Source organism: Apis dorsata, unplaced genomic scaffold (genome assembly GCF_000469605.1).
Source record: "Apis dorsata unplaced genomic scaffold, Apis dorsata 1.3 scaffold_382, whole genome shotgun sequence".
Classification (NCBI taxonomy): domain Eukaryota; kingdom Metazoa; phylum Arthropoda; class Insecta; order Hymenoptera; family Apidae; genus Apis; species Apis dorsata.
The window spans coordinates 1004432-1018834 of NW_006263644.1; the positions used below are offsets into that span (position 1 = coordinate 1004432).

The following is a 14403-nucleotide window of genomic DNA, read 5'->3' on the forward strand; positions in this document are numbered from 1 at the left end:
ATTGAAATAATTTATATTATTTTTAAATAAAATTCTGCTTTTCATATTTTTGCAATATAAGATACATTTACATTTGATAATATACAAAATATTTAAATGAAATAAATAGAAAATTTAAAGAGTGATTTTAGAAATTAAAATAAATATAAAAGTTAATATGTTAGAAAATATTCATTAAAATTTCTTTTTTCAAACTATAAACAATTTAATTTTGCACTAGATAAAGTGAGATAACAATAAAGTAAATATATCTTTCTCTATCATGCTCTATTTTTATCTCATTTTATCTAATATAATTAAAGTTATTATAAATTTAAAAAATGCTTCAGAAAACTTTTGAATTTAATTTTTGTGTTTGTTTTGATTTTTTTTAAATTTTCCATATTATTTAAACACTTATAGAGAAAGTATTTTTTGAATTTAATATTTTATATATGTATATTTATTTGTTATGCTTATTATATATTTATTATGGCTGATTGATAATCATGTAATGTAAATTATATATAAAATATATATAAATTTATCAAAATATTTTGATAAATTTATATTTGTAATTTGATATTTAAGGAATAAACAGTTTTTTGTGTATAGTATAGTTTAATATATTTAAATAATTTATATCATAATTTAAAATAATATAAAAATATACAATAATATAAAAATAATATGAAAATAACATAGTTTTATTGTTTGAATTTATATTATTATAATATAATATTTTATATTATTATATAATACTTTAATTCATGTACCAAAATATAAATTAGTTTTAAGAATATAAAGATATATATCATATAGTTATAGGTATGTAATAATATCATTTTGTATATGTATCAGAAATTTTATTACAAAATACTTACATGTATATAAATATATATTACAAAATTATTAATCATACATTTTTCTGATAATCAAAGTATTTAATACTTTACTGTTTTTCTTAATTATTTTTTAAATGAAATCTTATAATCTAAATAATAATATGAATAAAAGTAAATAAATAATAGAATAAAAATAAAGTTAGTTAATTTAAATGAATCATTCATCTTTAGTATTTTTTAATGAAATATATAATAATAAAACATACATGTTATAAAATTAATTATTCAAAATATTTTCTATAATTGTAAAATATTTATAAATTAAAAATTTTATTTATGTCTTGAATATTACATTTTATATTGAAAAATATTATGAAACATATTTAGTTTTGTTTCAAAAAAAAAAGAAAGCATTAGAAATATTTTAGATTCATCACAATTATAATGTTCTTCCATTTGTTGTTTCCAATATTCCATCCATTTGCATGTACTAATTAGTGGTCCCTACTTTCCCCTCCCCTGCAATGCAGGAAATAGTAGCTATACAACAATACCGAGGAGGTCTATTCAGCCAGGGACTAGTTCGTCAGTTACCCACATAGCATAGCCTCCATAAGCCATATTTTTAATAACATACTGAACTGATGTTTAAATAATGTAGAAATAATTATCATTTTTAATGAATACTTTATAATAAATTCATTAATTTGTATAATATATATATATATATATATATTATATGATATATATATATATCATATTTTTTCAAATATTAATGTTTAATTTAGAAAAAATTATATTCAGTTTTATATTTTTCTAATATTATTATTTGTTAAATTTTAATTAAATAATTAGTTTAAGTATTTGTTTTTCATAAATTGTAAATTGCTTTGATATATTATGTTATAGATTAATATTAATTTATAAAATACATATTAATTTTTCTTTCATTCTTAAATTATTTTACTATGATAAAAATTTTACATAACAAATGAAAATGTAAATATTTCAATAATTAAAGATTTCTTAAAAGACAGAATTATAAATCTATAATTGCAATAGAATTTATTTAATTTTATGTATAAAAATTATAAAATATACATAAAATACTTCTGCTGAAAATGATATTTTATTTCATAATTTTATATATAGCAATAAAACTACTATAGAAAGAATAAGAGTGTTAAATTTAAAAATCTTTTTTTTTTTTTTTTTTTTTTTTTTGTTATATATAAACACAGTTCAGTTATATATAAAGAAATATTGGCCATAGAAGAAATTTGGTTGATATGAATTATGAGGGTAGCATTAGATTGCTTTCAAATGCATATGCGATGCTAGACCTTGGTGGGATAGCACAACCGTACAGGTTCCTTGTGTAGCGGCGACCCACCCTATGTTTTGCAGTACAATCAGCAAGGCAGTTTTCAAGGAACACAATCTTCTCCAAATCAGCAAAATAATTACAAACAAGGAAGTGCACAAAATTCACAATCATTTAAACCGCAGCAACAGCAGCAACAACCACAAATACAACAAGTAGCAGCAAGGAACTTACAACAAGGGAAACCTCAACAGGCACAGGTGCAACCAGCAACATTAAGGAATTTGCAACAAGGGAAATCTCAACCACAACAACAATTGCCACAATCACAAATTAAGCAACCTCAACAATCAATTACAAATTCTTCTCAATCTCAATCTCAGCCACAACCTCAATCTCAATCTCAATCACAATCTCAATCTCAATCTCAATCTCAATCACAGCCTCAATCACAATCTCAATCTCAGTCTCAACCTCAACGATTAAAACCAATATTAAAACAACCTTCTCAACAACAAACTGCAGCAATTGCGCAAAATAATCCTATTTCATCATCTCAATCATTAGTTTCCACTCCAACATCTCCTTTAACAACTAATTCTAATCCTACACTGCCAAGTAATATATGTGAAGTAAAAAATGAAAATCAAGTGCCTGAAAATACAGATATGGAAATACAAGATCAACATCCAAGATGGAGGCGTAAGGCACCTGGATGTAAGTGTCTAAAATAATCAATAAGTATATAATAAATTTAAATTCAATTTTTTAAATTAATTCAAAAATTTGTTTTGAAAAAAATAATTATATAAATAATTTAAAAAATGAAAGAAATATTTACAAAATATAATTATTATTTAAATAATGATGATAATTCACTGCGCAAATTTGAAGATTAGAATTATTACTATATGCTCCAGTAACTTATTGTTGAATTATGGAATATTAATAATCATTGTGAATATTAATATACTGATATAAATATTGAAAAAAAATTAATAAATTATATTACTACTTAATAAATTAATTAAAATTTATACCTTTAGTTAGGGTAAATAAAAGACTAAAACGACTTCGTTTAAATCAACGTCTAAGAAAAACATTGCAACCAAAAAATGCAATTATGGTATTAAATGAAATGAAACCTGGAGTGCAATTTACATTTCCTGAAACTCAAGGACCTATGCCAAATTCTCTATATCTTGTTCATGCAGAGGTATTTAAAATAATTTAATATATTTATAAATTTTTTGAATTTTTTGAATGATAAAATTATAAAATAATTTTTTTTAAAAATAAAACAGCTTGATGGTAAAACCTATGTTGGACAAGGATTATCTAAGCCACTTGCTCGTCAGAACGCTGCTGAAAATGCATTGAAGGCTTTATTACTTGAAAAAATGACAGCTGCAACTATGAAAGCACGTATGGATGCTGAATCAGATGGGCAAATAAATCAAGCTATAGAATCATCTAATACATCAAAAGAAGATAATAATGAAGAAAGTGGAACACCAATGGATATTAGTATTGATGAAAGTGATGAAATTCCATGGAGTTCTTTAGCTAGCTTTGCATTGTATAAACTTTTCCTTGAATGGCATAATCAAGGAACATCAGTTCCAGTTCCAAGACCAGGATTACCATCACCTGTTAAAGGAAGCAAACGAGAGATTTCTCATGTCCAAAAAACTCCAGTTCAAAAAGAACTTCCGCCCAATGCAACAAACATACATCCTGTTATGTTATTAAATCAAATGAGACCAGGTTTAACATATGTAGAACTCAATCGTGTTGGCAATCCACCTAACACAATGTTTACTCTTGCTGTTGATATTGATGGGATTGAATATACGGGAACAGGTAATATAATATATATATTTTGTATATATAGTTTGATTTCTTTTTTACTTTAAATATTTATATGTTTATTCTGTACAAAAAGATATTTGTACATTAAAGTAAATTATTAGTAATAAAGATTAATTTCTAATTCATATTTAATATTTATAACATTTTGAAAATTATATATATAACATACATAATTTTTTATTTTACTTTTGTTTTTTTGTTTTTTTTTATTTTATTTTTTTATTTATTTTATTTTTTTTTTTTTTTATATAAAAAATGTATGGATATATATTACAGCAAAAAACAAGAAAGATGCGAAGAAAATAGCAGCAAAATCTGCACTTTTTGCTTTATATGGTTTAAACTATCCAGATGAAACCACGCCAATAATCCAAGATCAACCAATGGTTTAAAAAATAATATTAATTTTTATAATATGTAAATTGTGATACTATATCATAGTGTTACTTATTTTACAATGAAAATTTTTATTCATATATTATATGAATTATTGCATATTAAAAAAAAAATTCAAGAAATTTAATAATTGCAAATATCATACATCAGTCTAGAATATCATATCAGTATAAAAGATTTATGGAAATATTTTTTTTTATAATTTTGCATTATAATATATGTAATAATATAATGAATATATTATAAATAAGTCACAATAATCAATATATTTCTTTTATCAGCAGGAAATAATATAAATAATAAATATAATCTTATCAAATGATTATGTAAAGATGATATCAAATTTATTGATTATATAGATATTTAATTTGTATTTACAGAAATTAATATTTTAATATTGATTATCACATTTTAATTTTCACTTTTTTTTATTGTATAATTATTTCATTATATATTAATATTAATAGTTTATTTATCATCGAATTCTATTTACCTAAAATAGTACAGATGATAATAATGTAAAAGTAGTTGTAAATACATTATTAATTAATGAATACGTAATTGAAATTGCATTTTTCCAAAAAAGAGAAAACTGCTTTCTTTAAGAAATTATACTTTATATAGTATACATATATAGTATATAATCTATTATTTTATATCTAATGTTTCACTTGTATCGTGTTCAAACTAATGTTTATGTATCATAATAAATGGACATATACAAATAAATTTTATGCTTATCAATAATTAACTATATTCTAAAATATAAGTTTTTTTATTTTCAATGAAATATGTATTTTTATGTTTATTGACCTTTTATATTGATTTATTATTAAAAGGCTAAATCTGTAAGATACAATAATGTCTATTTTAGCATTCACTCAACTTTGTCCAAATTAAATTTATAGAAGTCATTTATAAGTTCAAATAAATTACAGAATTTCGATTTAAATTGAATAATATAAATCAGATCAATGTCAAATTAGCAATTTATTCAGTATTGAAACTCGTAAGCCAAAGTTCAATTTTCCAAAAATCAGTCACAGATAACAATAAATGCTAAAACAGACACTACTGTATATAGATATAAATGGTTGTTATAGCGACAATTTTCCAAACATTCAATACAGGAAAAAACTACTTGTATCAAACTAAAATATATATAAAATATGCAATCACTAAAAATAATAGTTATTGGATCTCTTAGGGTAATATTTTAATTTTATACTTTATAAATAATAATCCATTTTTTGTTATATAAAAATTTAATTTATTTTTTATTGTACTCATTATATATACAGTAAAAATAATTACATAAAATTGTAATTAATATGTATATAATATACATATAAATATATATTGCGTTAATCCTAAAATTTCAATTATTTAAAAAATATCTTTTAGAGTGGTAAAACAACAATATCTAATTTTCTTGCGGATGCTACAGAAATACCCTATGATTATTATCCAACTAAAGGAGTACGAATACTAGAATTTGAAGTGCAAAATATAAATGTGAATAACAGTCATATCACAAAAGATATTGAATTATGGGATTGTAGTGGAGATCATAAGTATATATAAATATTTTATTTATTCAAAATTATAAGTTATAACAAAATATATGAATATATTTTAGATATGAATATTGTTGGCCAGCTATAAGAAAGGATGTGCATGGTATTATGTTGATTTATAGTGAACAATCAAATGAATGTTTAAAAGAAATTCAACAATTATATGATTATTTTATTGATCAAACTAAATTAGATCCAGACAGATGTGTAATTTTTTGTTACGATCCTGAGAACAAAAATCCTGAGGTTTCAAAAATTATTTGTGAGTACTTATATTAATATAATATTAATAATTATAATAAAACATTTATTATTTTATATATTTTTATTTAATTTACATAGCTTCAACATTTATGAAAATATCTCATGTTAAATGCAATATCGAAAATGGTGGAAGTAAATTAAAAGCTGATTTTTCATCATTCATAAGTACAATACTTAACAAAATACATAATTATAAAAATCAAAAAGATATAAATATATTGTAAAAATATATTATATAAATATATAAATATCAAACATCAGAGCAAAATATTTTTTAATAAATTTTTATTTGTATTAAAAATGAAATAATTTCTAAATAGTATATATTGATAAAAAAAATTCTAATAAATCAAAATTAATTTTGCTAGAAAAAAATAGTAGTATGAAATTGATAAAAATAAAAAATTATTATTTTTTGAAATATAACAAAAATTAATATTTTTTATCTTTATCTTTTAAATCTAATATGATAGACAATTTTTGCAATTAAATTCAAATTGAACATATGATAAGTATATAAAAAATCTTTCTATCCTCAAACAATAAAACATTGATTTGTTTTTTCATAAGTGTGCTATCATTTTGTACATTTCTATTATTTTTGTTCATTTTTTACATGAAAAAATGAAAAACTTGTAAAAAAAAAAATGGTAACTATATTTTATAATCTTTTTTTTATAAATGGTAAAGAAAATTATTAAGGAAAAAATATTTTATACGATTATGTATATAAAATTGTAATAAATTAATTTCAAGAAATATTGAAAATTAGGATGTCATTATCATTTTGATGATGTCTGAAAATTTAGCTTAATATTTGAAATAGTATAAAATTATTTATAATTGCTAATAACATTAAAATTATAATTTTAAATTGCAACAGAAAGAAAAAATACAATTATATTATAATAAATGTATAAATATTATATAACTATTATGTACTTTATGAGAAAATTTACAATTATACATATTATGTTACATACCTGTAAATGAGTCAATAATTTTATTTTCTTTACAGAAATATTTGATTAAATGCATATTAATTACTTTAATTAATACAAAAAACTATTAAAATTTTCTCAAATATAATAAATATATTATATAATTTGTATACAACTTATTAAAATAATAAACAATATTTCTATAAATATCTATAAAAATAATAATATATAAAATATAACATAATAATATATAATATAAAATAATCTATAAAACTTTAACAATTTTAACTATAATTTTGTAATATTAAAATTCAATTTTTTTCTTGATCATTTAAAAATTCCATTGTTTCATTCCAAGCTTTTTGCACTTGTCCTTCAGTAATTTCATGACTCCATAAAGTGCATATTACAACATTAGCTTCATCAACTTGATCTTTATTATTTAATTGAGCTTGAACTCTTAATTTTGCATCAGTTTCTGTTAATGTATTTCTTTCCATTATTCGTTGTATAGCCTATAAAAAAATTTTAAAATTGATTAATTAAAAATATTCCAATATAAAATATTAATAATTTTAATCCATTAAAAATTCACTTCTTTTTGTGGAATAATGCAAGTCCAGATTTCATGACATTCGTGTTGCCACTTTGCTTGAATTAAAACAGCAGCTTCCATTACAATTATATCAAATCCTTTTGTATTAAAGTCATTTATCTGTTTTTTTGCTTCTTCTAAAATCATGGGCCAAAGAATTTCATTTAATTTGTTTAATTGTTTCTATAAATAAATTTATATTTTTAAATATAATTTTAAAAATAATAATAGTAAATATTATTAATAATATAAAAAAATAGAAACCTACTTTATCATTAAATACTATATGTCCAAGTACTTTTCTGTCAATAAATCCATCAGATTTTAAAATATTAGAATCAAAATTATTAACAATTTCATCAAAACACTTATTACCAGGTAAATATAAATCATGTGCTATTTTATCACAATTAACAAGTGCAGCACCTAATTTTTTTAATTTCTCAGCTACTGATGATTTTCCACTTGCTATACCACCAGTCAAACCAATAATGTAAGGTTTCAAAGGTTTATTTTCAATTCGCTGAAATATTATGTATTTTATTAATATAAATCATTTGTATAATAAAATTAGTATAATACATACAGGAGCATAAAGTTTTGTTCCTAATAATCGTATTCTTTGATTACTAGAACTGATTTTGTTTTCTTCATGTTCTTTATGATGCTCATCAGTTATAATTTTTATAACATGAATATCTAATTTGTTTAAGTTTTTTTTTATTCTTAATTCATTTATTTTATCTGCACCATTTTTTGTTTCTTCACTAACTACTATCATTTCAAATGTTGAATCATATTTAGTTGGACCATACATATCATTTATACATACAATTTCATATTTTATAGTACTATCTATATCTTTTAAAAATTCTTCCAAATTAAACATTCTTAAAGAGCAAGGTTCTATCAATTCCCATAATAATTTTTCTATAAATTCAATTATCCAAATTAATTAAAGTATATATTTAAAAATTATTCTATGAATATTATCAATAGAATTTATTTTATACATAAAATTCTATAATATAAATAACTTATTAATAACTTATTAATATATAAATTATATATATTTATAATAATTTATAATTAAAGTCTCTTACCAGACAACATAGATTGATCAGTTACACCAATTGTAAGTTTTTCTGTACAACGTAATAAAGCTTCACTTAAAAATATTTTATGACCATTATGTATTCGATCAAATGTACCACCAAGTACTACATTCTTATAAGTTTTTTTATCATTTTTTTTTTCATTAACATCATTTTTATCATTTTTTTTTTCATTAACATCAAAATATAATCCATGAAAATGTAATGGATATTTTTTAGTTTTTTCTAATTCCAAATCATCAGTAGGAATAACACAAGTAATAAAACTGGAAAATAAATATCTTTCGATGAATTTATCAGCTTGACTTTTGCTACAATTTTGATCAAAAATAACTATTTCCACATGTTTCTTAGTATGTAATCGTATATGACGTTCTTTTATACTTGTAAGTAACACACGAATATCAAGTTGATCAGATATAGAAGATGTATACATATAAATATTGGAAATTGCTTGAGCGAAACGATTTATTCCCCATGTATAATCTATATGCAATATTTCACTAAAAATATTCTTGCACGGCAAATATTGAATATATAAAGTTTCTGATACATGTTTCTTGATAATTGGTAATAATTGTGTTATTCTCGCAGGATTTGTTAAAACTAATAAACCTGTTTTTTCCATGATGTAATAAAATTAATGTAATAGAATATCTTAAATATTAATCCTCGTGTTGTGTATTATATGCACAATTACTTCAAGCATAAAAAAGATAATGTCATACGATGATATTTTTTATAAATATTAGAATTGCAATTCTTGAACTTTTTTTAGTAAGCGGAGTAAAATGGTCAGCAATAGCGTAAGAGTTTAAAAAAATGATATTGCACGTTACTGTATTAAAATATTTAATAGAAACTATTTTTAGAATCATATGAAAATTACATCACAATAAAATATTTAGTATTTGCGTATAACATTGCTCTCCCACTCTTCTACTTTCTATGTCATTCCTGACTATTTTATCTTATTTACTGGCAACTTAATGACTGAATCGAGTTATCGAATACAAACAAAATCATATGATTAAAACTTTAGGGAACTAGAATTAAATTCACAATTCTAAAATTTAAAAATAAGATATTTTTCATATATTAATTTATTTATGGAATTAGTTATTCATAAACATAAATTATAACAGTATAAAATTGCTAATGTTGTTAATCATTAATTTATCAGTTAATAGTTCAAATTTGTCATAATAACGACATTATGTCATTTGATTTGATTATTTTAACCAAATAAAACTTCATATTCACGAACAATTTGCAACAGTTCATAAATTATATTATGTAATATGGACATTTTTGTGAACGATAAATACAATAAATTGACAAAATATTGCGAACAATGTTCACGAATTGTTGATTTGCCTTAATGATTCATTTCAATGAATGTGAACATGATTCTATGAATATATATATATATATATCTCAATAAATATCAGTAATCTAATAATTGTTTATTTATTTAATTTATTTTAATTTATTTCAATTATTTTAAATAAAAACATAATATATAAGAAATAATACAAATAAAATTTATTATTAAATTAAAATTAAAGTTTAATATAATATAATATACATATTTTTTTATTAATTCAAAAATTAATATTAAAAAATTTTACATGAAAAATATCCTATTTATAATTAGGTAACATTAACTATGCATTATTATTATTCACAATATTGCACTATAATTATTCACAGTGTCACAATTTAGTATTATATTTATCATAACAATATATTATTATGAATGAATGTTTCATAGAATATTTATTAGGTTATGTTTATTTTGAAATAAAAATTCAGTATTGTCTACTATGAGATCTCATACAGGCTTATATTTGAAATATATAAACTATATTATAAGTATAAAAATATCAAAAAATAACAATTTTTTTTAATAAAATATACCTTGTATTCATTGTTTGCGACATAATTAGATTTAATTTCTAATTTTTCACATTAATTTTAAATTATTTAATTTTTTGATTCAATTTTATTTTTATTTTTTATTTTTATTATAAATAATATTTATTATTTTTGTATATTAGATGTACAGAATATTAATTCATAAATAGAAATTATAATAAGTAGGTTTCTTTACAAACACAAATATGAAAATTAACTTTATTATTTATATTTAATTTATATTATAACTATAATTATATTATAACTTATTTTATAAAAATAATGTTTATTAATTAAATTTATATTAAGAATTTATAGGTTTTTCATTGGTGGTGTAGATAAACATCGCAAAAGTTTATATGAAGAAACATTATAATGTAAAATTAACCATTGTACTAATTGTATATGGTTATTATTAAATGCCATTTTTAACAAATTATTGTACCATTTATCTTTAGAACCAAATCCACATCCTATGATAATATATTATATTAAAAATATATGATGTTAATAAAAAATTAAATCTTTATAAAGATTAACCTGTTTCTGCAAGCATTTCAAGACAAGAAAAATCAGTTTCTGTTGGATTATTAAGAATATAATAAATAGCCATACACAAAGCATTTTCTCCTTTTATTGTAGTAAGAAAAGGATCAGCACCTATATAATTTTAGAAAATATATTTAATTCTTAATTTTTATGTATTATGATAATATTTATTAATATATTGTAAATATTATGTATTATGATTAATATATATTACATTATATTAATATATTAATATAAATTATTTAATATAATTGTAAAAAATATAATATAATTATGGTATAATTATAAATTATATAATTATTATATAATTATAAATTATTATAATATATATATAATATACAATTATGATATGATATAATTATGATATATTAATAATTATGATATTATTATTTTATTTTATGCATACCTTTTGCTAACATAAAAGCAATTAAACATTTATGACCTTGCAAACAGATACGATGAAAAGGTGTTAAACCAGAGGATGAACATTTTACATTTATTAATTGTGGACAATGTACTATTATATCAATGCATTTTAATGCATAAAATGTTTTACAACAATTCTAAAAAATTTATAAATTTAATAAATCATTGAATAAATCATTGAATATAATCATCATAAAATAAAAAAAAAAAATATAATTTAAGAAAAATTATAACTGATATGAAAGTAATAATTTTTAAGAATATATTTTTTATGTAAAATTTTATATGTTTAATATTTCATAATAGAATTAATATTATATGATATTTAATAGAAATTAATTTACATCAGCCGCATATTCTAGAGTATTTAACATTTCTTTATGACTGATTATACTTTGATTTCGCGTAATTAGTCGATTATAATTCTTTAATTTATATAATTCTAAATCATCATATTTAGATTTATTTATAAATTTTTTATGATAATTATCTGTAAAATAAGTAATTTAAAATTTAAAATATAATAAATTGCTGTGAATAATATATAACTTTAAAAAATATAAAAATAAATATGATATTAATAAAATTTTAATTAATAAAATTTTACTTATCATGCAATTAATAAAATGCAATTTAAAATAAATTTTAAATTTCAAAATACAATATAATAACCATATATATAATAAAGCATATAAGAAATGATAATGATAAATCCAATGAGAACAATAAATTTAAAAATATTTGAAATTTCACTCAATGTTACAAAATGTTTAAATAATATATCATAAAATGATTCGTTATATTTTAACATAAGACTCATGATTTTGTTTTTTCTAAATTATTTTTTATTTCATTTATATTTTATGAATATTTTTTTAAATCAATCTTTTTAATTTCACAATTTAAAAACACGATATCTATATGATAAATGTTTCCTCAAAATTATTCTGAACCAATCAGAATGAGCAAGCAATGATGCAAGATGTCTTCTTTCAATAGTCGACACTCCGGAAGTGATCATCTAAGGGGTAGAGAAAGCCGTTACCCTGAGTAACGATTAGATATACCCCAAATCCTCAATTTGAAGTTCTGAAACGAGGTCGCCGTAGGGGGCACCGATATTCTGGTATTGCAACGAAAACAGAAGCGACGCAGACGCGAGCCATACTTGCTCAATAGAATGAGTGCGTTGTGTTGAAAAAACAGTCGCTAGTGTTTACAATTTTCTTAGACAAAAGTAATTAATATTATGATTTCCAATCATTACCAATATCTAGGAAATATTTACAGTGAGTGTTGATTTCCGAATCAATTTATTCGAGAGCAATTGTGATATATATATATATACATATGTGTATATGTGTATATATATATATATGAGAACGCATAGGTAAATACATTTAGTTGTGTTTTTCTGTTACTTCAAACTTGTCGTTTCTTGTTACGAAAATGGCGAATCTTATGAATCGCCGATATTCGTATGGAAATTTTGTATATTTTTATATGAATGACAAAAAGTGAACTATTCTACGATTCTAATGCGGAAGAACTTTATTGGGGCCAAGTAAGGAAAAAAATTGGATAGTCAAAGATGGATGCAACAATTGAGAGAGAGTGTAGTGCTTTAGGTGGCCTCTTTCAACAGATTATAACTGATATGAAAGTAAGTGATATCGACATGTCAATATTCAATATTTATTTTATTACACGACCGCGTTTTTTCCTGTTCATTGTTTTTTTGTATATTTTACTATCTTTGCACAAGTAACGATGCAGGCCAAGGCGCGTTGTCGATGCGATTGTCCTTAATACATATTAAGTATTATAATCGAAAAAAATATATTTCTTCCATTATTTCTTTTTATAATATTTTTTTTTTAAATTCCGTTGTTTTGATTTTTTAATATTATATTTTAAAATTTAAAATCATTGCGATATTTTAATGTGATAAAATGAGAACCAAAGCTAATTTACATTTGTTCCACTTTTATAATATTACTCTAAAATATTTTTTAATTTTTACAAGATATTAGAGAGAATGTATATTTTTTCTTTAAATATACTAATAAATATTTAGCATAATTGATGATAGCATATATCACAAATTTTTATTTTATAAACATGATGTTTTTTGAAAAATATTTGATTTCATTAGAAATCTATACAAATATATATTGTATATGCAATTATATTTTATTTTTTTTCAAAATGATCTTTTAATTCATAAAATTATCTAATCATAGAAATTAGGTAAGCGTATATGATTTTATATTTGATTTTATATTTTATATAATGAATTCTGTTTTAATTTTATATTATAGATGTTAAGTTTTAAATATAAAAATACTAAAAACAATGATAATAATAATAATTATATTATTTATAAAAATAAAGATAATTTTTTTTTAAAAATTATAAATATAAACATTTGTTTTTAGAATGGAGCACCTTTATGGGAAGATTTAATTTCAAAAGCAACCAAATTACATTCATGTTTAAGGTAATAATTATATTTTATATTTTATTTACAATCTAATATTTTTATCAAATTTAATTTTTTAAATTTAAATTCAAAATTAATTTTTATTTAGTAATATTAATTA

The 14403-nt window shown here is 20.5% G+C and overlaps 4 protein-coding genes and 1 long non-coding RNA gene across 6 annotated transcripts in view; 3 read left to right on the plus strand and 2 right to left on the minus strand.

Moving 5' to 3' along the window:
* Positions 1 to 4682, plus strand: part of LOC102672215 (double-stranded RNA-specific editase 1-like) — a 6017-nt gene extending 1335 nt beyond the window's left edge. The window contains exons 3-6 of one of the 2 annotated variants that reach the window (XM_006618911.2): positions 2232 to 2865; positions 3195 to 3364; positions 3453 to 4011; positions 4297 to 4682. In XM_006618911.2, coding sequence (XP_006618974.1) covers positions 2232 to 2865; positions 3195 to 3364; positions 3453 to 4011; positions 4297 to 4412 — 1479 coding nt within the window. In that variant the 3' untranslated portion in view covers positions 4413 to 4682. The remainder of the gene's footprint in view (positions 1 to 2231; positions 2866 to 3194; positions 3365 to 3452; positions 4012 to 4296) is intronic. The other variant, XM_031512036.1, reaches the window with a different exon arrangement.
* Positions 4683 to 5160: 478 nt separating this feature from the next.
* LOC102672074 (intraflagellar transport protein 22 homolog) lies at positions 5161 to 6515 on the plus strand. Its single transcript, XM_031512037.1, has 4 exons — positions 5161 to 5624; positions 5821 to 5990; positions 6056 to 6255; positions 6336 to 6515. Exons 1-4 carry the CDS (start codon positions 5586 to 5588, stop codon positions 6479 to 6481), a joined length of 555 nt encoding a protein of 184 aa, XP_031367897.1. The 5' UTR covers positions 5161 to 5585; the 3' UTR covers positions 6482 to 6515.
* An 810-nt stretch (positions 6516 to 7325) lies between these two features.
* Positions 7326 to 9983, minus strand: LOC102671951 (bifunctional coenzyme A synthase). The gene is made up of 5 exons (XM_006618909.2): positions 8897 to 9983; positions 8380 to 8723; positions 8062 to 8316; positions 7794 to 7976; positions 7326 to 7713 (listed from the first exon to the last, which is right to left on the minus strand). Exons 1-5 carry the CDS (start codon positions 9534 to 9536, stop codon positions 7510 to 7512), a joined length of 1626 nt encoding a protein of 541 aa, XP_006618972.1. The 5' UTR covers positions 9537 to 9983; the 3' UTR covers positions 7326 to 7509.
* A 1059-nt stretch (positions 9984 to 11042) lies between these two features.
* LOC102672580 lies at positions 11043 to 12283 on the minus strand. The gene is made up of 4 exons (XM_006618914.2): positions 12145 to 12283; positions 11781 to 11937; positions 11366 to 11485; positions 11043 to 11298 (listed from the first exon to the last, which is right to left on the minus strand). The coding sequence occupies exons 1-4, from the start codon at positions 12172 to 12174 to the stop codon at positions 11138 to 11140; spliced, it is 468 nt and encodes a 155-aa protein (XP_006618977.1). The 5' UTR covers positions 12175 to 12283; the 3' UTR covers positions 11043 to 11137.
* Positions 12284 to 12731: 448 nt separating this feature from the next.
* On the plus strand, positions 12732 to 14269 carry LOC116184854. Its single transcript, XR_004150942.1, has 3 exons — positions 12732 to 13037; positions 13191 to 13463; positions 14239 to 14269. It is a non-coding gene; the product is annotated as an uncharacterized LOC116184854 (long non-coding RNA).
* The last annotated feature ends 134 nt before the right edge of the window (positions 14270 to 14403 follow it).